Source organism: Aptenodytes patagonicus, chromosome 11 (assembly GCF_965638725.1).
Source record: "Aptenodytes patagonicus chromosome 11, bAptPat1.pri.cur, whole genome shotgun sequence".
Taxonomy (NCBI): domain Eukaryota; kingdom Metazoa; phylum Chordata; class Aves; order Sphenisciformes; family Spheniscidae; genus Aptenodytes; species Aptenodytes patagonicus.
In genome coordinates, this window is record NC_134959.1 from 23,130,770 (window position 1) to 23,153,963 (window position 23,194).

The 23,194-nt window shown below is 59.1% G+C and overlaps 2 protein-coding genes across 3 annotated transcripts; both read left to right on the plus strand.

The window, feature by feature from the left end:
* Positions 1 to 544: 544 nt before the first annotated feature.
* On the plus strand, positions 545 to 15,101 carry GOT2 (glutamic-oxaloacetic transaminase 2). 2 transcript variants are annotated; one of them, XM_076349464.1, is made up of 10 exons: positions 545 to 657; positions 6,526 to 6,682; positions 8,210 to 8,338; positions 8,718 to 8,777; positions 8,899 to 9,060; positions 9,720 to 9,824; positions 10,817 to 10,967; positions 11,232 to 11,397; positions 12,369 to 12,519; positions 13,013 to 15,101. In XM_076349464.1, exons 1-10 carry the CDS (start codon positions 593 to 595, stop codon positions 13,133 to 13,135), a joined length of 1,269 nt encoding a protein of 422 aa, XP_076205579.1. In that variant the 5' UTR covers positions 545 to 592; the 3' UTR covers positions 13,136 to 15,101. The 2 variants fall into 2 exon arrangements, with proteins under 2 accessions (XP_076205579.1, XP_076205580.1); XM_076349465.1 differs by lacking the exon at positions 545 to 657 and adding an exon at positions 3,663 to 3,770.
* Positions 15,102 to 15,359: 258 nt separating this feature from the next.
* SLC38A7 (solute carrier family 38 member 7) lies at positions 15,360 to 23,194 on the plus strand. Its single transcript, XM_076349468.1, has 12 exons — positions 15,360 to 15,414; positions 16,689 to 17,130; positions 17,356 to 17,554; positions 17,645 to 17,789; positions 18,537 to 18,635; positions 19,419 to 19,476; positions 19,846 to 19,960; positions 20,186 to 20,333; positions 20,418 to 20,617; positions 20,867 to 20,921; positions 21,015 to 21,266; positions 21,772 to 23,194. Exons 2-11 carry the CDS (start codon positions 16,864 to 16,866, stop codon positions 21,115 to 21,117), a joined length of 1,389 nt encoding a protein of 462 aa, XP_076205583.1. The 5' UTR covers positions 15,360 to 15,414; positions 16,689 to 16,863; the 3' UTR covers positions 21,118 to 21,266; positions 21,772 to 23,194.

Consider the following 23,194-nt stretch of genomic DNA (forward strand, 5'->3'; position numbering starts at 1 on the left):
CCTATACGGCCAAGTACAGCCCCGTACAGCCCTGTATGGCCCAGTACAGCCCTATACAGCCCAGTATGGCACAGTGCGGTCCTATACAGCCAAGTACAGCCCCATACAGCCCTGTATGGCCCAATACAGTCCTGCACAGCCCTGTACAGCCCCATATGGCCAAGTACAGCCCAGTACGGCCCTGTACAGCCCAGTACAGCCCTGTACAGCCCAGAACGGTGCAGTACAGCCCTGTATAGCCCGGTACAGCCCAGTGTGGCTCAATACAGCCCTGTACGGCCCCATAGGGTGCTGTACGGTCCTATACGGCTAAGCACAGCCCAGTACAGCCTCGTACGGTGCAGTACAGTCCTCTGTGTCCCAGTACGGCCCAGTACAGCCCAGGGCGGCCCACCGCGTCCCGGTCGAGCCCTCCGTACCCTAGTACAGCCCGGCACAGCCCGGCACCGGGCGGCGCAGCTGCAGCGAGACCTCCCGGCCGCCAGGGGGCGGGTGTCGGCGCGGGGCGGCGCATGCGCGGGGCGGGGCGGGGCGGGGGGCCGGCGGCCGCGGCGTGAGGTGTCCGCTCTCCAGCCCACTCGCCGCCGCCGCCATGGCTCTCCTGCACACCCGCTGGCTCCTCGCCGCCCCGCGCTTCGCCGCCGCCGCCCGCGCCAGGTGAGGGCTGAGGGGCGGCCCAGCCCCCGCGGCCGCCCTCCGGTGCCGGCGGAGGGGCTTTCCCGCCGCCGAGCGCCGCGCCGCCGCCGGGCCCGCTGCCGGGCGCCCCTGTGAGGAGAGGAGAGGAGAGGCGGGGGGCTGCGGGGAGGAAGCGTGTCCCTCCGTGGAGCCTGTAGGCGCCGCCGGTGACGTCGCGGTGGGGAAGGGGGTTGCCGGGGGGACGGCGCGCGGATTGGCCGGGGAACGCGGCGAGTCGGGGGGCGCGCGGCGCCTCCTCGCGCTCTGATTGGCTGCGGCCGGGCCCGACGCCCCCAGCCTGCCCTTGAGGAACCTCCGTGGAGGGCGCGTGGGCACGCGGCGGCGTGGCGCGCGCACGTGCACCGGGGCGCTGCTGGTGGTGTGCACCGGGGCCCGGGGGGACCCTGTGCACCGTGCACCGGGGCCGGGGTGCTGCTGGTGGTGTGCATCGGGGCCGGGGGGACCCTGTGCACCGGGGCCGGGGTGCTGCTGGTGGTGTGCACCGGGGCCGGGGGGACCCTGTGCACCGGGGCCGGGGTGCTGCTGGTGGTGTGCATCGGGGCCGGGGGGACCCTGTGCACCGTGCACCGGGGCCGGGGTGCTGCTGGTGGTGTGCACCGGGGCCGGGGGGACCCTGTGCACCGGGGCCGGGGTGCTGCTGGTGGTGTGCACCGGGGCCGGGGGGACCCTGTGCACCGTGCACCGGGGCCGGGGTGCTGCTGCTGGTGGTGCGCACCGGGGCCCGGGGGGACCCTGTGCACCGGGGCCGGGGTGCTGCTGGTGGTGTGCACCGGGGCCGGGGGGACCCTGTGCACCGTGAAATGGCGCTGGGGGGGATCCTGTGCACCAGGGCCGGGGTGCTGCTGGTGGTGGTGCGCACCGGGGCCCGGGGGGACCCTGTGCACCGGGGCCGGGGTGCTGCTGGTGGTGTGCATCGGGGCCGGGGGGACCCTGTGCACCGTGAAATGGCGCTGGGGGGGATCCTGTGCACCAGGGCCGGGGTGCTGCTGGTGGTGGTGCGCACCGGGGCCGGGGGGACCCTGTGCACCGGGGCCTGGGTGCTGCTGGTGGTGTGCACCGGGGCCGGGGGGACCCTGTGCACCGGGGCTGGGGTGCTGCTGGTGGTGGTGTGCACTGGGGCCAGGGGGACGCTGTGCACCGAGAAACGGGCCTGGAGTGCTGCTGGTCGTGGTGTGCACCGTGCGACAGGGCACGAGGGACAGTGACATGGGGCTGGGGTGCTGCTGCCAGCGTGTGTTGCGCAATGCGGCCGGGGGGACCCCGTGCACCGTGAAATGGAGCCGGCGTCCTGCTGCCTGGCCTGCACCGTGTAGTGGGACCAAAGGGACCCCATGCACCACGAAATGGGCCTGGGAATCATGCGCTGTGTGGCGGGTCTACAGGGACCCCATGCACCGTGAAACGGGGCTGGGGTAGTGCCACCAGCGTGCACTGCGTGCACTGCACTAGAGCTAGGCTTTCAGGTGTGTAAAACCTGGCGTGAGCGGGATGGGAGCGAGGGTCTTTCTCCGAGGGCCTGTTCTGCTCTGGACTGCGCTGTCTCTGAAGCCAGCGGAGGGATGGACAGAAGGATACAGGGTGCAGCTGGAGCCCTGTGAAGAGCCCAGAACAGCTCCACAAAGTACAGCTGACCTGAGAGCCACAGGACACTGGCTGGGAACACCGCCATGACCAGGTGGCCAAGAAGCAGAGCGTGCAGAGGGATCTGGGCAAGGCCTTGCTGCTCTCCAGAGCCCTTTGACTCCTGGCCCACGCTGGCTCAGGAAGCTTTAAGGAACAGCTCCCAGCCCTTATCAGTGCAGGCAGGCAGTGGGGTTTTTTTATGTCCCCATTCCAGCAGATAAAGAAGGCTATTAGATATTGATTAACCCTGAAATGTCCAGCATGGCCCCTCGCTGCCTTGTGAGATGAATGCTCCCAGCCCCTGCTTCTTCTGAGGCAGCCTTCTGGCTCTTCCCAGCAGGCATGGAGGAGCAGGTATCTAGAACTTGTGTTTTCTGCCCTGGGACTGTAGCGGGCCTGTGAAAGGTGTGCAAGCCCACTGGCAGCAGCTTTGCTTTTCTCAAGCTTGTTATACAGCAAAGTGTAAATTACCAAATTGAATCTAGGTCACCTAAAAGGGAGGCAGAGCATCTCTCCTGTAAGGAAAGAGCCTTCGTGCCAGTCCCCAGTCGTTGCCATGCAGCATGCCCGAAGAGTGGCTTGTTATCCTGCCATAGGCGTTGCCACGCAGTGATTAGCAGTTTTCGGTTTCCTTATCTTGGGCAACTTCACGTGGTGCTCGGAGCTGTTACAGGTGCTCTGTGCTGGGAATGGTCTTTCTGAAATCAGGACAGAGGTGAAGAGATACAAAATGGTTAAAATGGCTCCCTTGACACACAAATGCTAATTAAGGTGATAACTCAGTCTGCTGCTCTGATGTATCACCAGACAGCTATTTTAAATGCTTTTCTTGGTGGCAAGCTTACTGCAGCTGACTGGGGCAATGAATTTTTAGGCTTGAAAAGACCGTAGTAGCCGGAGCAGCCTGTTGCATTGTTCTTGTGTAAATATTTGCTTTAGCTGTGGTATCCGGACAGCATCGCCTTTGGCCCCTCCGCTCTGCTCCGGCTTGCAGAACTGCTGTAGGGGCTTTGGCAGAGGTTTTGAAATCCAGTATCTTAAGTGGCTGTACCTCAGGGAACAGAGGATTGGCCTCTTCATGATGGAAGCCTTCACTGGACTTGTGAACGCTTGCTTACCTACAGGAAAACTTGCTTTCTGGGCTTGGCTTGAGTCCGTAAGCACGCTCTTGGGTCTCTGCAGCTCGGGCCACAAGTTCCACATACGTTTTTGAAGGGTGTTGCTGATTTATGCAGTTCCTGGTGCGTTTTCCTACCTTCTCTCTGTCCCATCTGTCACACTGTGCTTTCAGCTGTGCGTTATACCGGCTCGGAAGACCAGCCTGGCTGAAGAATACGGAGACTACTTGAATACCGGGCCTGCTCAGCATCTAAACTCTGACTCGGCCACCTGTGTTCAAGTCCTGTAGCTGGAAAACGTGCTTTCTTTGGCTTACATCGGGTGTCCCTCAGGTAGTTCAACCTCAGCTTAAACTTGCCTTCATTTAGTTTTCCGCACTGGAATACCTCCAGCCTGGCAGAGAGGATGTGCAGTTTATAACTTTGACCTTTATTCGAGACCAATGCTCTTTTAATTGCTCAAAATAAAGTATAATGCAGTGCAGAGACAACAACGTTACGGTAACATAGAGGTAGTGGTGCGTTAGGACTTGTGGCCTCGGATCCCTAGTAGATCTCTTTTCCCAAACCCCTGTCTAGAAAGCTTTGCCCCTGTGATCTCTTGGGTATCCTGATGTGTTTGGACAACTCAGCCTGGACTTTTTTTCTCCTGCCTTCCTGCAAGCTCTCCTCCCTGGAAACAGCAGAGGAATCTTTCTTTGGCCTTCACCCCAAAACCTTCAGGCTGAGAACGGGAAAATCAGTCCTAAACCTACCCTTCGCTGCCTTAAGCCGATAGAAAGACCGGCTCAGAACGAAAGTACTTAACTCTCTGGAGTGCTGCAGCTTAGGTAAATGCTCGCAGGATCAGCATTAATTGCAGCAGTAGTATATTAGAGCCCAGTGACCTGCTTAAGTCCTTGCAGGATCGGGACCTAAGTACCCCAAACACTGTAAGCCGCTTGGTGAAAAGCCCAGCAGAAAGAAGGTGCCGTCACCGTCTCGGAAGCAGCAGCTCTTTAAAATAGACGGCCGGGCTCCTGCAGCCCTCGATACCAAAATAATCTTAGACCAGGTAAACTGCAGAGGGACACGCTCTTGTGTTTCTCTCTTCCCCCGCCCCTCCATTGCCAGGAAGGCGTCGGGAGAGGTTTTCCAAAGCAGTGTTGCATGCTGCCTGAACCTGCAGTAGGTTTTTGCCCCGACATCCCTCTCGGCGTGTCCTGCTCAGGTTGGCTCCCCAGGCTGCTCCCTCCCTGCTGGCTGCAGCCCGAGTCCCTCTCTGGAGGGTGTGTGTTGCTGGCATGACTGACTCATCCTCCTTTCTAAGTTGATCCTGTACTTAGCCGGAGAGGTAATTAACACTTGTTAGTGGTCTAGAAAATGCTAAGTACATCTTCCATTTTTAAACTACCTGACGTGACTCTGCCTTGTACGTGCTTGCTGCCCTTTTTTCCACAGAGCCTGTCAAGAGGAGAAACGGGGGTTTTTTATTCGGCAGTACTGTACTGATGGGAAGAGCAGTTAAGTCTGAAGAGGGCAAATGATGTTTGGGGCTCCGTGAGGTGCAATCTACATACACATGTTAGTGCAAAGTATGTTTATGTAGTGGGTAAACTGGGTCTAAATGGACCCAAAACAGGGACAGAGTGGAGGGGGAAGATGATTTTGTGAGTTCTGCTGATCACTAGTGTTAGAGCTTCCTTAACCTGCCTGGCCCTGCTGCCTTCGGATGTGCTGTATCTGTCACCGCACTGAGCACTCGGCAGGAGGTCTGGCTGGCCCGGGGCTGGCTCCAGGCTGCCTGCATTGCCTGGGGCAAAACCCAGCCCCGGGACAGCATTCCTGTGTTGGGAAAGCTTGTCATCTTCACCTGAGGCAGCCTTCTCCGGGCTGCAAAGCTTTGTAAAGCTGATACGTGGCAGCATTAGCGGTGGGAGCTGCCTCGCTGTGTCTTTCGCCTTTAGCAATCAAGACTGAATCCTGCCCCAGAGGAGATAAACCTGATCTACCTTGTGCTGCATGCTTTGTCCGCCACCGAGCTCGGGGGTCTGGGCAGGCGCCTGCATGATGCTGTGAGTCAGGGTGCTCAGAGCTGTGTGGAGTCATCGTCTTTAGTACTCCTGTCTTCAGGAGGGGGCTGTTACAGCCGCAGCCCTCTGTCAGGCAGGTTAAAAACCACCCCGCCTCTTCTCTTGCACTATCTACAAGCCTGCAAAGCCTGGACGTGGGGCTGGGCGGAGGCTGTGGCCAAAGGGAGAAAAACGGGCTTCTTTTTATAGCATGGTCTGGTCTGCCCTTGACATTAAGAGAGCCGCTCCATCTTCAGGGTGTTCTGCCAACAGGGCAGAGGCAGGTGGTTTGTGGGGTGGCTGCTGAGGAGTTGGGGGCAAAGCTCCTCCTGACGCAGGGAGGTTTCGTGCTTGACAGCAAGGGAAGGGGCCTTCACATCGGAGCTTGTCACTTGTCACACTGGGAAGAAAGTGTCCTCTGCGATTTCCAGGAAGACAGCATTTAGCTACAACATCCCTCTTCAAATGAGGCAGAGTTTGTAGGGCAGGGAAGGGAAATATCTTCGTTAGGTCAGCCAGCGTTGCGGGAAAAGCAGATTAATTTTCCTGCACAAGAGCCCTTCCAGGAGTTTGGAAGAGGCTCTGTATTCGTGCTTCGTGCACTTGCCTGGGTCTGGCCGAGGTTCCCTGGAGGGGACTAACCTACGCGATCCTGCCTGTAGCTGTGAAGAGACGGCACTTGGACAGGGCGTAAGAGTTTAAGGCTTGTTTCCTGGGGCCTTTCTGGCGTCAGCACATAAGGCAAGCAGGGCCATTTCTACACATTAATGACTTGGAGGGGGTCAGTTATCTTCAGCCACAGTGAACTGAGGTTCTTTGCCCATTCTGTCATGTAAAATGCAGTGCCAGATCATGGAGCATAAATGAGTTGTTTGTTGTTTTTTTTTTTTCCCCTGGATAATTCTCTTAGCACTGCTTGTACCTTTTCCAGTGGTTTAAAGACAAGATTTCCCTTGAGGTTTTCTCCGTAGCCCTGTTGGTGCACGTCCCTGCCCCGTTCTCAAGCCTAATTCTTAGCTTCTTTTTTTTTCCTTCAGCTCATGGTGGTCCCATGTGGAGATGGGTCCCCCTGACCCCATCCTGGGGGTGACAGAAGCTTTCAAGCGTGACACCAACTCCAAGAAGATGAACCTGGGTGTGGGGGCGTACCGGGATGACAACGGGAAGCCATACGTCCTGAACTGTGTTCGCAAGGTGAGCCTGGTGCTGGCTGCTGGGCAGGGCCAGATCCAGGTGTCGGGCGCCCTGGGGGGTCAGGGAGGGGGAAGGCCTCTAGGCAAGGTTTGCCTGTTGGTCCTTAGAATAAGCTTTGTCTCTAACAGGGTGGGACAGTGTTCCTGGATGTCTTCCTCAGCAGTCCTAATGCTTTTGAGACACGACAGAGGCAGTTGTTAAGTAGATAAAACAGGGAATACGTGTCCTGTTCCCATTCGGGTAAATCTAACTCGTTGCTGACTTCCACGAGCCCTCCAACCCAGCTGTCCTCTGAACTTCCCTCTGTCCTCTGAAGGTGTTTCTTGAATAGGCTGATGTTCCCTGGGCCAGCCCACATGGGAGGGAAGAGCTGACATTGTCCCCTTGATGGATTAGTCTTAGAAATTCTGCTGAGCCGTTGTTACTGGTTTCTCCTTAAGCCAGTCTAAAACTCCAGCCCAGGGAGCTGGATATGGGCACTGCCCTTGAGGGGATTACGGAGCCTTTCAGGGCTGTAAGCTTAGAAATAGGCTGTTAAATAGCTGGCACCTGACACACATGTTGACTGGCTGGTCTCCTTGGCGTAGGGAGGATGCGTTGTCCATGTTTCTCATCAGTGTGGGGTTTAAAGCCATCCCTTGCCCTTGCTCTCCCTGCGTCAGCACGTATTGCAGCTGGGTCACAACTGGGGAGCCTGTGTGGTGTCGCAGGAACGGTTTCCTGGTGGTATGTGAATGCTGCCAGGGTCTGTCCCGCCGCTCTGGGAGCATGGATAGGGTTCCCAGAGCGCTCCAGATGTCTCCGTCACTGCATTTTTTCCTGAGCATGGCTCCTTGTCTGCTGTTCTTGCTGCCACTCTCTGATCCTGTGTTAGGTAAGGACTTGGACTGGTTTCTGATGCAGGATCTGCTTGAAAGAAGTAGAGATTAGCAAAGCAGGGGGAGCCATGTTTAAGGGCTGGGTGAGCTAGCTTTCAGACAGGCTGCTTTCAAAATTGGCTGGGGTTTCAGGATTTATTTTTTTTTTTAACCTGCTCCATCTAGTTCAATAACACTCCCAGCACGACGAGGCCCTACAAAGGGCTTGCTACCCTACCTGGTTTTGGGATGTCTCCCTGTGTAGAGACAATCTCTGCCTTTCGGTAACAGTCAAGTCTTGCCTTCCTGCAGGACAATTCCTGCTTGGGCAAAGAAACGTGTGTCCTTGTGCAGCAGCGCTGACTTGTAACGGGCTGGAAGCGGTGCTCTCCTCCGGCGCCGGGTTTCCTGGCTCTGCTGTACCGACGCTGGCACCCACTGAAGGCTCTGGTGGCCGCTGGGCACCTCGCCCCGTGGTAAAAGCAGAGTGTCACCTGAAGTGGTTACTGCTGCCCTGGCTTTGAATGAGCCCTGATCTCTGAAGGGAAACTCCTGTAAACCAACCTTTGCCCCTCTTGAGCAAGCAAATGTGAAGAGAAGTGACCTTGAGCTGTCCACCATCCTCTCCACGGTGATGCTTTCCTTGCTGAATGTGTGTCTTCCTTCCCAGGCGGAGGCCATGATAGCATCCAAGAAGATGGACAAGGAGTACTTGCCCATCGGGGGGCTAGCGGATTTCACCCAGGCATCTGCAGAACTGGCTCTGGGTGAAAACAGTGAGGCTTTCAAGAGCGGCCGGGTAAGGAGCGAGCTGGGAAGCAGGGGGTGGGCAGCGCTGTCTGACACACGGTTGGTGCGTGGGTGCCCAGCAAAAGTGGAAGGACTGGCAGGTACTCAGGCCTCTGAGTTGCAAGCTGGCCAGACCCAAGGATAACCGCTTCCTCTGAAGGCTGGGGTGAAATAGCCCTTCCCAAGGAGGGGATTTGACCTTGCCAGGGGTCCCAACTCCCTGCCCTGCACCTGGAGTTGCTGACCCATGCGGTTCCCTCCAGCCCCATGTCCCTGTTTGAGCCAGCTGTCGCAGAGGTGTGCTTCTGCCAGTGCTGACGTAGTGACTGGGCTTTCCCTGTATCACACCGTGGCTGCTCGGACTCATGTATTTGTTTCTTCCCTTGCAGTATGTCACTGTGCAGGGTATTTCTGGGACTGGATCTCTGCGAATCGGAGCCAATTTTTTGGTGAGTCCCTGGCTGGTGGGGGAAGGAAAGGACGTCTTTTGACCGGAGCTGAATCTTTGGGGTTTTCTAACTGCTTGAATCTGTTCAACCTGTTTGAACACTCTGTCTTTCTCTTGATCAGCAACGGTTCTTCAAGTCTAGCCATGATGTGTATCTACCCAAACCATCCTGGGGCAATCACACACCCATTTTCCGTGATGCTGGCCTGCAACTTCAGGCTTACCGCTACTACGACCCCAAGACGTGCAGCCTTGACTTCTCTGGAGCCATGGATGACATTTCCGTGAGTTGCCTTTCATGCCTGGAAGCAGGGAGGTGATGTGGGGAGATGGGTGACCATCTTGCTTTAGCCTAAATATCATAGAATCATGGAATAGTTTGGGTTGGCAGGGACCTCTAAAGGCCATCTAGTCCAGCCCCCCTGCCGCAGGCAGGGACATCTTCAACTAGATCAGGTTGCTCAGAGCCCCGTCCAGCCTGACCTGGAATGGTTCCAGGGATGGGGCATCCACCACCTCTCTGGGCAACCTGTGCCAGTGCTTCACCACCCTCAGCATAAAACATTTCTTCCTTATATCTAGTCTAAATCTACCCTCTCTTCGTTTAAAACCATTGCCCCTTGCCCTATCGCTACAGGCCCTGCTAAAACGTCTGTCCCCATCTTTCTTATAGGCCCCCTTTAAGTACTGACAGGCTGCAATAAGGTCTCCCCAGAGCCTTCTCTTCTCCAGGCTGACCAACCCCAACTCTCTCAGCCTTTCCTCATAGCAGAGGTGTTCCAGCCCCCTGATCATTTTTGAATATGATGCCTGAAGGCACCAAATGAAAGCTAGAAACCTTACAGAGCTTGTCTAAGCTGTCTGGGGAAAAGGTCCCATCTCGGCTGCTGAGGAGAGTGCTCAGATGTCATTAATAATTCATGCTCTGTAACATCTTCCTTAGAAAATTCCAGAGAAGAGCATCATCGTCCTGCACGCTTGTGCTCACAACCCCACCGGGGTGGATCCCCGGCAGGAGCAATGGAAGGATTTGGCAGCTATGGTGAAGGTGAGCAGTAGAGTGTCCCAGGGGTACTGTGCTGTTCCTGGGAAAACCACATCTCTGGGCTTTCATGGGTGGTATCTGGTCTTCACCACGCTAAAGGTTACTCCCTTCCCCGAAGCCAGGATGGGTGTCATGTTCCTGTACTGAAGACAGGAGCCAGAGAAGCGCACCCATAAAGCTTCTAGCTGACCATCAGACTTTCTGCTGGCACCTTCCCAGGGGTAGGAGACCTGAAAGGGTTGAAAGAGTGAGCTGTGATAGCTGGAGAGGGTCTCCCAGTGCTGGTGTATTAAAAATGCTGGAAGATGTTTCACGTGCCTGGTGTCTCCTCGCAAGTTTCAGCTGGAAAGAGATAGGGGCAGGTTCTTCCTTCATCCTTCTCCTCTTCCTCCCTGCCGCTCCCCCAAGCTGTAGCCAGTGAAATTTGGCTTGGGGATGCCTGGCCTTAGTAGTGTTCTGAGAATTGGTAGGTATCAAAGAGGCCTCTGGGGCCTACAGATGGCGGCGGGTCTCCTGACCCGGGGCGGTGCGGCTGGGTTATCTGCCTAGAGGCATTGGAAGGGCTGGCACCTGCCCAGAGGGTTCCCAGGTGGTTTTCCTGGAAACTGATAATACAGGAGGCACGGAAATGGAATAATTTGTTACCGCTGAATCCACTTCTGCTTTCTGGGCCAGACTGCACATCCCAAAATGTGTTGGGAGGGTCTTGACCTGCTGTTTCGATGCGTGGTGGGTAGCTGTGGTTTTGGGGCCGCCTTCCCTGTTGCAAACGAAGGGGAATGGCTCTACTTCTGGAGGAGCAGAGTTGCAGCTGAGCAGCCCGCTGCCTGCATGGCTCTTTTCAGCCTGCTGCCCTGCTCCCTGCAGGGGTGCATGGCTCTTCTCAGCCTGCTGCCCTGCTCCCTGCAGGGGTGCATGGCTCTTCTCAGCCTGCTGCCCTGCTCCCTGCAGGGGTGCTCAGCTCCTGTGACACTCTCTCCCCTCTTTGCTGGCAGAAACGGAACCTCCTCGTGTACTTTGACATGGCCTACCAAGGCTTTGCCAGCGGAGACATCAACCGGGATGCCTGGGCTGTGCGGTATTTCATCGAGCAGGGCATCAACGTCATCTTGTCACAGTCCTACGCCAAGAACATGGGGCTGTACGGTGAGTAGGGCAGGTGGTGTGGAGACGGTTTCATCTAGGCTGCTGGGGGGACACCGCTGCCTCCGGGGTTTAGCGCCCAGTGTCTTTCTGCTGCCTGCGTTCATCCTGCAGTACTGATCGGGGTGCGGGAGATAACCCGCTGGGAGCTGGTGGCGACCTTTCTAGAGAGCAGGGCTCTGCTAAAGCTGTGTGCATTTGGATGAGTCCTGCCCCAGCCCTGGGTATCCAAGGGCAGAGGCTGGGACCTGATCGCTCCTCTTTCAGGAGAGCGTGCGGGTGCCTTCACGGTGGTCTGCACCGATGCAGAGGAAGCCAAGAGGGTCGAATCACAGCTGAAGATCCTCATCCGCCCCATGTACTCCAACCCACCCCTGAACGGAGCCCGCATCGCCTCTATCATCCTGAACACCCCTGACCTTCGGAAGGAGTGGTAAGAGGGAACCCCTAATGCTCACAACAGCGAGATGTGAGGTCTCTCTGGCAGCCCTGTGCTGTCATGGGCAGTTCATAGCTTCAAGGGTACAGTCAGAACCATGTGCCACCCCTTTCCTCTGGAGAAATCCCTGCTCGTGCCCTGGCATCAGCTGGTATCGGTCCAGCCTGACGCAAACAGGTTTCCCATGTGTTACCAAGGCAGAAAACACTGTAAAGGAGAAGATAAAGCTCCCCTAGGATTGAGGGCTGCAGGAGCTGCCTGTCCAAGGAGTGGAAAAGACTGAGGCGTTGTAGCCACGTAGTATGTCTCACATGGGGGAAGTGGAAGCGTAAGCCCCCTGGGAATAAGACCCAGGAATGTAATCCTCATGCCCTAAGCCTGCTTCCTGGCGTCAGCCTGTGCTGCTCTCCCAGCCCCTCGGTGTGGAGTCCCTGCCGGCAGCTGGCCTGGCAGAACAAAGGCTGGCTGTGTGTTGTGGCCTCGCTGGGAGCTGTGTTCCTTTGGCGGGCTGACGCTTGTGCCTGATCCAGGGCTCAGCAGAGACGTCTCCTAGCTGTGCTGCCTTGGAGCAGGGATGTCTGCCTGCGCTGGGAGGTACCCCCACACTCTTCATTTATCTGCAGATACTATTTTATCTGGGTTTGGGCAGTGCTGCCGTGAGGCCTCCTGCTCACCCGTGGCTTTCAGAAGCGAGAGATGCCGATACTCTGGTAGTAGTGTCCAACAGCTATGGAATAAATAAATAGCAGTCACCTTCAGGTACCAGGAGAAGGAAGCAGCTCCCCAGCTGGAGCTACAGGTTCACGCTCTCTGGTCTTTGCTCATCTGCATCCTCCATGTTTTTGGGGTATGAGGCCCTTCCAGGTGGAGAGGGTTGATTCCCTGTAGTTGGCGGGGGGGGGGGGGGGGAGCAGCGTTGGCGCATCCCAGCCCCGCTCTGAGCGGTTCCTGGGTTGGCTTCTCAGGCTCGTGGAGGTGAAGGGCATGGCCGACCGGATCATCAGCATGCGGACTCAGCTGGTGTCCAACCTCAAGAAAGAGGGATCCTCCCACAACTGGCAGCACATCACTGACCAGATCGGCATGTTCTGCTTCACGGGGCTGAAGCCTGAGCAGGTAAACACAGTTCCTGTGGGTCTCAAGGTGTCGTTTGTGGTCCTTGTCAGTAAGATCTTGACTGCAGGTGCCAAAATGAGCCCTTGTGGGCAGTTCTTCCTCCAGGAGGAACATGCTCCAAGTCTGCAGCGCTGGAACATTGTGGGGACCCATGTCTTGCTCTGCTCCCTGCTGTGCTTGTGGAGGTTGAAAGCAGACATAGCCTGCTTATCTGTCAAAGGAAGCAGTCACTTGGTGCCGCTCTGAGGTGACCTTAAAGGTCAGCTCAAGTGAGGTGACTCTCCTGGCTGAACATCTGCAGTGTTCGTGTGTTGCTCGAGAGCCGAGCAGCATCTCTCTTGGTTTACAGGGTGCACTGCTGGCACTGCAGGTAGCGAGATGCCATGTCTGCTGGCTCCCAGTTTGCTTTCAGTTCCGGCAAGCTGGGTAAATTTGCACTCTGCAAAGAGAGTAGAGGTTGACCTGCAGTTTGAACTCTGCTCTTTCACCCCAGGTGGAGCGGCTGATCAAGGAGTTCTCCATCTATATGACAAAGGACGGACGAATCTCTGTGGCGGGAGTTACATCGGGCAATGTAGGTTACCTGGCTCACGCCATCCATCAAGTCACAAAGTAAAGACAAAGGTGTGCCCTGGAGCTGGTGGCCTTCCCTTCCCCACCGGTCGAAGATGAGGAGGGAAAGGAAACAAGCAGAATACTTCCAACCATGGCACTTGATGCTGCTGCTGAATGTATCTTGTAGATAAGTTGTTGTAGAAGCCTAGTCAAAACCACCCTGCGTTGTGGAGCAGGGACATCATTGCCGGCTCCCGCTCGTCACAGCCGATCTCCCCTGCTGTCCGTCCTTTGTCCATCAGCCCCAGCACCCATCTGCACTGGAGGAAGCAAATGCTTAGTGCTGCCATCCTGCCGGCGTAGGCACCAAAGGCTTCCCCACGCTCGTTTCTCCATGAGAAGGCTTTGTGAGGCTGTTGGCCGCTGGCCCCAGCGGCAGCGGGCGGGGAGCTGGGTGGGCTGAGCGGGCGGGCTGCTCAGGTGCGCCCCTGCCACCTCCTCAGGCGGTCCCTGCTGCCAGCGGGCTCCATCCTCCTTCGTCCTCCTGGCCCGGAGCTGGGCAGCGCCAAACCTGCCCGCCAACAACCAGCTCTGAGGTCTTCTCACTACTAAAATCTGCTCCGTCGTTGGCCTTCGCTCTCCCCGTCTGGGAATCTCCTTTCAGGTGTAATTCACAGTGGCATTTCTGTGGGGGGCAGACCCCTGTCCCTCCTTTAAACCTGCCTGTTCTGACTTCACTCCCATGCCCTGAGGTGAAATGATTTCTTGCCCCCAGCCCGTGCCCCCCCCCCCCAATAAGAACCTCCTCTGAAAACTGCTCTCTGTTGGTCTCTGCCTCTCCCCATTCCGGTACCAACCCCAGCCGCCCGGCCCTGTACCCCCAGCAGCCCTCCCTGCAAAGCAGAGTCTTTGTGTGTCTCCCAAAGCCATGAGCCAAGAGGTGGGCCCCGCCATGTCCACCCTCACGTGGGCGTGCGGGCTGTCCCTCTCATCTGCTCTGTTCAGCCAAATTTCCGGCAGCACCGGAAAACAGGAGGGAAAGATCCTGAGAGAAGTCTGAGAGCTGACGACTCAAAAAACACTCTCCTTTTAAACCGAGTGTCCCCGAGGCCCTGTGACTCACTGGACTCATGATTTTTAATCCAAGTAAGCTGGCGCACAGCTGTTTCGAGCTGGGGACTCCTCCTGTCATCACACAGCTGGATCCTGTCCCCAAATATTCCCTGTCGGGGATGTGCCAGCACAGGGCTTCTTGTATGGCCAGCGAAACCCCGATTTCCCGAGAATCCCACGTAGAGAGAGGGCAGTTCCCACCCGTGTGCCCCAAGAGCACGGGGGGAGGGTGGGCTGAGGCTGCCCCAGGTGGGAGTCGGTGTCACGGAGCTGGAATTGAAGCCTACGGGGTTGAACATAGGTGTCGCCGGGCAGAGCGTGCGTTCCCAAAGGAACGGGATGGAGCACGGCGGAGCTTCTTGCAGCAAGTGCAGCTGCCTCCCGAGGCGGACCCGGAGGGGTTACCTCCGAGCCTGCCTGAGCTTTCACCAGCCGCTGGCACCTCTCCCCTTTGCGGCCGTACCAGGACATTTAGCAGAGCGGTCCTCGTTTCTCATTCCTGCCCAGAGCAGCCGTGTTCTCCCGGGAGCCGGGCCGGGCCTGTCTAGTGTGCGCCGTCGCCGTGCTTGCCGGCAGAGGAGGAGCTGCTTGTGCAGGCCGAGGAGGGCTGGAGCCTCCCGCTGCTCCCCGACAGACGGTTTGCACTTTAACGGCGACGGTTGTTTACGTGGCCCGACGCCCGCAGCCGCTGCTTGCTCCCATTTGTGCAATAAACCCCTTTCCCTCCTGCTGCTGCTGCTGCCGCCGTGGGTGCTGCCCCATGGCGCTGTGGGTTCTCGTGCGGTGATCCCCGGTTCTGCGTGGCTCTGGAGCTGCCTCCTCCTGCCTCTCCTGGTTGCAAAGAGCCCTTTTACCTTGCGTTAGGCCTTTCTGCTGCCCGTTCTCTGTTACAATAAAAGTAGAGCTGGAGCACAGCCCTGCCTTCTCTTCCCTGGCCTCGCCTGCGGGTCCCTCCGGCTTCAGCTGCGGAGCGGTGGGGACGGGCAGGGATGGGCTTCCCGAAGGGGGACACCCCCCCCCCCCCCCCCCCTTCGCCGCTGGTCCCCGGGGATGGGCGTCGCTTCCCGACCGAGATGCGGGCGGGCAGGGGCGGCGGGGCGGGCCGGGGGCGGACTACAACCCCCGGCGTGCAGCGGGCAGGGCGGTGCCGGCGCTGCGCCGCCGCCGAGCCCAGCCGGGGCCGGGGCCGGAGCCGGGGCCGGGAGCGGAGCGGGCTCCCACCGCCCGGTGAGTGGGGCCGGGGCACGGGGGTACCCGGGGGTATGGGGGGAGAGGCGCGGGGAGCCCAACGACTCGCTGGGGCCGCGTCGCGTCCCCGAAGGCATCCCCTGCCAGCGCGGGGTGACCGTCACCAGCTCCGGGCCTTGCTTCTCCCGGAGGGGGGCGGGCGGGGGGCGCCGCCGGGGCCCGCGCGGGTCCGCGGGGCTGTCGAGTCACCCTCGGAGAAGCGCCTGCTCTCAGGGTCTCTCGTTGTCACCGGCATGGTGGCTTTGCCTGGGGTGAAAGGACAGCCGGGCACCCCGCAGCATCCTCCTCCGGCCACGGGAGAAGCATCGACCCCTTCCGCGTCCCGGCGGGGGCTTCAGCCGAAGCGGACCCACACGTGCCAGCAGACCCACCGGCCTGGGGACCTGGGACCTGTCCCCTCTGCGCTCCTACCCCCGGGGGAGAGGGCTGCCTTTCTTCTTCCCCCGCGCAGACCTGCGGGGTTTTTCCCCTTCCCCAGAAACCTTTGAAGAGGATTTGTAGCACCAGTGTGGGGTATAAATAGCCTAGAAGCAAAGGGTGGGCTGGTCAGGAAGAGTCCCTGGAGACGTCATCTAGGAAAAAAAGAGATTTCCCTTGAAAAGAGATTTCCCTCGGCTGTGTAGGTCCCTGCGAAGCCCTGCCAGGTTGTGAGGGTTGATCTCCTTCAGCCCAGCCAGGCACTGGGGTGAGATCTGGGCTGTCCAGCCCCCGAGGGCTGCGGCGCTGGAAACACCAGGTCTTCAGGTCCAAAAGCTTCTGAGACTTCTCGTGCTGATGGTCACCCTGGGGGTGCATTGGGAGCGGCTGGTCCTGCTTTTCCTGGTGACACGGTGTTTCTGCTGCGTGCGTGGGTCGTTCCCGTTGAGCCCAGCCTTGACCTTTACCCGGGAGCACATGCACGGCGGCTCTTGCAGAGCTTGCAGGAATTGGGGTTGGAAATCAGGAAGCGAGACGTGACGCTGGGTCTCGTGCCTGCAGAAGGGCGAGTCCTGCCGTGAGGCTGCGGCTCCCCAGCCCCGCAGCCGGGGCTCAGTCCCCCGTCCGATGGCAGCGGTGTCCTCACCCTGGATTCAGGTGACGAGAGGTGAGTTCTCCTGCCATATCTCTGCTGGCGTGAGGACACCTGTGTGCCGCGACCCCCAAGCTGAGACCCAGGGAACTCATTTCCCCTGTGCCCCCATCCGATGCCCAGGTTGTCCCTTGTTAACATACCTTAATTAACACTTACCGTGTCCTTCTTCATCCCCTTCTAGGAGCAGTGAAGTGCCTGACCCCCGTGCTGCCGCGGTCCCAGCCTGCCCGTTCGCAGCCCTCCCTGCCCGATGGAGCCAGCGCTGGCAGAGGTCCCTCCTCGAGGCAGCCGGCTGAGCCCGGTGCGGGAGCGCTAGTGGGACTTGGACGGTGGCGTGTGCCACCCTAGGAGGGGCGATGGCTCAGGGCACTGGGAGCATCAACAGCGACTACAAGGATTGGGAGTGGAGCGCCGATGCCGGGGAACGGGCCAGGCTCCTGCAGAGCCCCAGCGTGGAGACGGTGCCGAAGAGCGGAGAGAGCCAGGGAAACGGTCTGGGGGCCACGTCGGCTCTGGGAGCCGTCTTCATCGTGGTCAACGCTGCCCTCGGGGCCGGGCTGCTCAACTTCCCCGCCGCCTTCAGCATGGCCGGCGGCGTGGCCGCGGGCATCGCACTGCAGATGGTGAGAGGGTGGGGAAGGGACAGTCCCTTGTCCCACCCTGGGAGGGGACGTGGCGGGGACGTGTGGAGCTGCAGAAGGGGCTCAGGGAGGACGTGGCTCCTGGGAGGAAGCCCTGTCGGGTGAGGGACTCCAGAGATGCTCTGTGTGTACAAGGGTGGCTGCTTGAGGTGGCTTTGGGGACCTCGTCACGCTGTTGCCTCAGTGTCCCCTCTTTCCCCACCCCAGTGCATGCTGATCTTCATCATCGGAGGCTTGGTCATCCTGGCGTACTGCTCGCAGGCCAGCAACGAGCGGACCTACCAGGAGGTTGTGTGGGCCGTCTGCGGGAAGGTGCCTGGCGTGCTGTGCGAGGTGGCCATCGCTGTCTACACCTTCGGCACCTGCATCGCTTTCCTCATCATCATCGGAGACCAGGAAGACAAGAGTAAGTGTGTCCCACGGGGGAAAAAAAATAACCAGTTGCTGTCCCTTCGGCTGGAAGGGGACAGCCTGACCGCTCCGGTTGTCCCCGCAGTCATTGCTGCTCTGGTGACGGAGCCCGAGGAAGCTGGGAGCAGCCGCTGGTACATGGACCGCAAGTTCACCATCAGCATCACCGCCTTCCTCCTCATCCTGCCCCTCTCCATCCCCAAGGAGATCGGCTTCCAAAAATACGCCAGGTGGGTGGGGAGAGCCCTCCGGGGCTGGGAGCCAGCCTTGGGCCAGCCAGCACCCACCTAAGCACGGTCCCAGGGGACGGGGAGTGGAAACGCCGTGGTTCTAGCGCCGCACCTGCCCGCTTGCCCCTGAGGGGTTGGACATGTCCTCCTCTGCCTTCCCGTGCCTCAGTTTCCCCATCTGGGAAGCAGAGGAGTTGCTGAGCACCGCGTGGCCACAGTATCATACTCCGGGGCTTGTGTCCCTCCCTTCTGCTCGCTGGAGGAAGCGGGGAGAGCTGCTTTCAACTGCGTTGTCCCCTGTCTTTGGAGTTGGCCATCCAGCAGAAAGGAGAGCCAGTAAGGGTCCCCGGGCCCGGTGGTCTGCAGGCCAGCCCCGCTCCACCAAGCATTTTGGTGTAGCCGGGCTGCTGGAGCTGGACCAGGGCTACCGCGGAGTGTCACTTCTTTAACATTCGCCTCTTTCTCCTGCCCGATACCGAGCCCATCCCCTTGCTGGCAGGTCTGCCACTCACAGCGGCACGGGACAGCCCCCGAGCGCAGCGGGATTGTGTTGGCATCCGCTCTGGGGACAGCGGGTGACGGTGCCTGGCATATTCCCATGGGAAGAGAGAGCAGGGGTGGTCCTGATGGGAAGGATTGGGGTGGCCTGGGCTGTGCAGGGAGGAAGATGGGGCTGCAGAGGGTGGGTGGAGACCCTCCGCAGAGCGGGGAGGCAGCACGCTGACGGTCTCCTGTCCCTTCTTGCAGCTCCCTGAGTGTGATTGGCACGTGGTACGTCACAGCAGTCATTATCATCAAGTACATCTGGCCCGACAAGGAGCTCGTGCCTGTGGAGATCCCCACCAGGTGAGTGCAAGAGACCTGATGCTGCCGGTGGCCGTCACAGCACTGCAGAGCCAGGCAGGGCTGTGGGAGCGAGGGCTGCAAAGGCTGGGGACAAATCCTTCACGGGTCCCATCCCTGGGCCCGGGGACGCTGCATGTTGCTGCCAGAAGCTCCCAAGTGGCTGCATCTCCGCATGTTTCAGAGGAGCAGGTGGTGAAGGAGAGGAAAAAGACCTCTTGGAGGTCCCCACGGCTCCGTCACAGGTTTTGAGGAGAGCTGATTGACTTTTAGCTCCGATACAGCCAGGCCCAGAGTTCCCCGTGCGGTGCTTGTGCTCACCCAGCAACCAGGGCTGTGTCTATTTTAGGATGATTTTGGTTATTTCCTTGGCCAGCACAGCCCCTGTGGCTTGTCCCCTCCCTTGTCCCCAGATGTTTGGGGACATTTATGGACCCAGTGCGGGCAGTGGGAATTTTAGGGCAGGGCAAAGTTTAGACCGGTTTTCGGTACTGCCCAAGTAGATTCTTATTTTTTTTTACTGATACTTTTATTTTTGTAAGTCCTCAATTTTGGCTGGTTCTGTCTCGGTGAAAGGCCCTGGTCTTCAGGGAGTGCCAGGTCCCAGGAAAACCTCGCTCCGTGCGAAGGCATCGTCCTGGGTGGGGGGACAGTAACCACGGGGGGGGCAGGTCAGGAAGAGGAACGAGCCCATCGCTGAGCACCCCGAGCTCATCTTCCCCTGGGGCGCTGGGTGGGGGGCACCGGGGGCCCTGGTCTGACCGGTGGGTGTTTTTCTCCTGCCAGCCCCTCCACCTGGACAGCCGTCTTCAACGCCATGCCCACCATCTGCTTTGGGTTCCAGGTAAGGCCACGAGCCCGGCGCTCCCCTTCTCACCCTGCAGCGCCTGGGTGGGGGACCAGCGTGGTCCAGGGATGCTCCCCTGGGCAATCGACCACAACCTTCCCCCTGTGCTCACCGCACGGCTTTGCGAGGGGGCTAAAGCCAGTTTAACATCACATCTGGATGGAGATGGAGCAATTTTACCCCAGCTGGGAAGGCCAGGGCAGCCTGTCCCCGTCTTTTCTTCTCCAGCGACAAACCTGGGGGGGATCACGATGTCACGACATCACGATATCACAGGGGATATCACGTGTGGGATCCCGTGCGGCTCCCTGTGCGCTCGGGCTCAGCCCATCGCGTGTCCCCGCTCTCTCTCCATGTCCCCGGCAGTGCCACGTGAGCAGCGTGCCCGTCTTTAACAGCATGAAGCAGCCGGAGGTGAAGACCTGGGGGGCAGTGGTGACAGCGGCCATGGTGATCGCTCTTTTCGTCTACACGGGCACTGGTGAGCGAGGGGATGCCGTGTGAGTGTGGCATGGTCCTCGGAGGGGCTGTGAGCTTCTGGAGGGCAGGGACCCTCTGCTCAGCAGAGGGACAGAGCGGGAAGGGAGGGGAGTCCATCTAACCCCCCCTGCAGCGTGCCCTGTGCCATATCCATCAAGTCTGGTCCCTCAAACACACGTGCGGGAGGCTTGTCCCCGTCCCCTGCTGACTGCTCCCTTCCCGGCAGGCGTCTGTGGCTTCCTGACCTTTGGAGCCGGCGTGGAGCAGGACGTCTTGCTGTCCTACCCCTCCAATGACATCCCCGTTGCCCTCGCCCGGGCCTTCATCATCCTCTGCGTGCTGACGTCCTACCCCATCCTGCACTTCTGCGGCCGGTGAGCGCTGGGAGGAGGCAGGGGCTGATGTGGGCAGGAGGGGCAGCGCAGGGAAACCCCCCTGCCCTGGGTCTTTGCCCGCAGGGCTGTCTTGGAGGGTCTCTGGCTCCGCTACACCGGGGTGACGGTGGAGGAGGACGTGGTTCGGGAGCGGAGGAGGCGCCTGCTTCAGACCATCAGCTGGTTCCTCCTGACCCTCCTCCTGGCTCTCTTCATCCCCGACATCGGCAAAGTCATCTCTGTCATCGGGGGCTTGGCCGCCTGCTTCATCTTCGTCTTCCCAGGTAGGGCATCCCGGGATGCTCAGGGGCCAGCGGAGGTCTCAGCCTTGCGTCTCGAAGAGGGAGGGAGCGGGATGGAGATGCAGGAACCAGGAGGTCTTTAGAGAAGGACGAAAGTGTGGCGTGAGGTTGGTCGGCAGCCCAGCTGTTTTGACTGGACTCTCTGCTCCGTAACAGGGAGTGCAGCTCCGTGGCTTGTGGGGTGTCTGCTCAGTCCTCGTCTGGGTTTAATTTGCCCCTTCTCCCTTTCAGGGCTCTGCCTGATTCAAGCCAAGCTCTCCGAGATCCAAGAAACCAGGGCAATCAGGTAACCGAAACGCGCTTCCCCTCTCCCCCCTTCCCCTGCGGATGTTGGCGTGAAGGTCCCCTCTAAACATGCCCTGTCCTCCTCTATCCACAGCTGGTGGGCCCAGGTCAGCTACGGGGTGTTCATGGTCACCCTTGGAGCCTTCATCTTTGGACAGACCACTGCCAACGCCATCTTCGTGGATCTCACAGCCTGACTCCTCCTCCAGGCTGGACCGCGCTGCTGCTGTGGGGATGCAGGTTTCCCCTAGGACCAAAGGGAAGCGGGGAGAAAACACGTTGGCATGTTGGGAAGATCCAAGAGGAGCGTTATAATCTGGGGCTTGGCTGAAAGAGCCCTGCGGTGGTTTGTATCTCGTTGTCTTAACGCACCAGGCAGTCAGGCTTGTCCTCTCGGCCCTGACTCCCTGGTGAAGCCGGAGCATCACTACCAGGGGACCTGTAGGCCAGGTCAAGCCCTTTCTGCCCCGCCGGGGTAGACATCACTACCTTGGACATCACTAAGGGGTCATGGTTTGGGTTTGCGAAGGCATGCTGCTCTCGCCCGTGTACCCCTGTGCTGGTGGAGCTTCTCTCCGCAGCTTAAAACTCCTTCTTCTCCCAACATTGGAGGGAGACAGTGTGTCTTGCATAAAGGGAACTAGTAATCGTGTTTATCAGACAGGGCGACATCCCCGTAGTCCTCTTCTGTGTCAGTGTTTGGTTTGGTTTGAACTCTGCTTTCCCGTGGCTCATCTCGCCGGTCTCCTGCCCTTACTCTTACATCTCCCTCCGCCTGGGCTGCGCTTTCTGTTACAAAGTGGGACCGTCGCCTTCAGCCTGATTTTTTTTTTTTTTTTTCGGAGGATCAGGATGAGCCCGGGGCAGGGGCACGCCGGTGCAATGTTTCCCCTGCCAGGGGTTGCTCACTCGCTAGAGAAGGTGCTGTGGCTGCATCGACCTACTGGAGACACTACGCTAGAGCAAAGCTCTTCTCCAAATTTCCAATCCTGTTCTTCCAGGAGGTGTCCAGGGAATGGGACTGGGCCAGGTGTAGGTTTTAAGGGATGCTTTGGGGATAAAGCAGTCAGTATTAATCCGTTTTATATTGTTCCCTTGGTCGTTTACACTCTCTGTGGCTGGTGTTGCTCTGGGCTGTCCCCCCATTGCCTGTCTGGATGATAGTTTCACTTCGGCGTTCGCTGGGTTGAGCGGTTCCCCCAGCTGCAGATTCAGTTGGGGGAGTTAAACCTCAACAGCAGACTGCTCTTATTCAGTCTTTGAGTTTCCTTGTTCCTTGTTTGGCTTCTAAAACCCCGGGGGAGGGAGGAATTCATGTGTATTTATTGCTGCTTCTGTGATGAGGTCCAGGCCGGCTTTGTGCAGCACCTGGCTTTGCTCCTTCTGCATCTTCTGGAAGCAGCCCAGGCTGTCGCGGTGGGAAGGTGAACCATGGCGTGCTTCTGTACTTCTCACCGTGGCTCTCCCCCTCCGCGACCAGTGGCGGCGGGTGGGAGGACAGCACGTGGGCGCTTCCCCTCGTGGAAACGTTTGGTCTTTCCCTACTAATGCTTGCTGCGTGTAAATGTGGACCTCCCCGCTGCTCCTCAGGACGGGACGGGGAGACCCAGGGGGAGGAGGAAGCCCCAAGCCCAGCGTGAATGTTTGAGGGACCCTGTGAAGGCACGTGTCCCTCCTGCCTCCCCCAAGGTACCTCCAACCTCCGTGCCCTCAGCTTTTGACAAAACCAGGCTCCAGCAGACCCCCCCCATTCGTATGGCACCGGCTGCCTCCCGAGCCCCTTCGCCCGGCTCCTGCCTGAGAGCCGGCGCTGGGGCTTGGAGAACCCCTCGGCGTAAAGAAGAGGGTGCCCACCCTGACACCGCCCAACCCTGCGGACCGCTCCTCCTGGAGGTGGGGAGCACAGAGCCACCTTCCCGTGGGGCCCAGCAGGGCTCAGCAGATGCCGACGCCGAGATGCCTTTTAGCACCCGGCCCCCATCACGACGGAGAGGGGTTTTGGCTGTTGTGGCTCTGGCTCTCCCGAAGGTGAGGTCCCACGGCCGAAGCGGAGGCAGACGTGGCGTCCCACGTCTTTGGTTGTCACCCGGGGAGCCGCTGGGCTCCCTCGATCCCCCCCGGGGGGGTTGAGAGCGCGGGGGGGGGGGGGTACGGAGGTGCTGTGGCCGTTTCTCCGTTTGCCTTACCGCAACACCGGCCTTTTAAAATGTATTTTCTACGTGCAGAAGGCGGAGGGACCTCGACTCAATAAAAGTGACGTTGTGGTGCACGTGC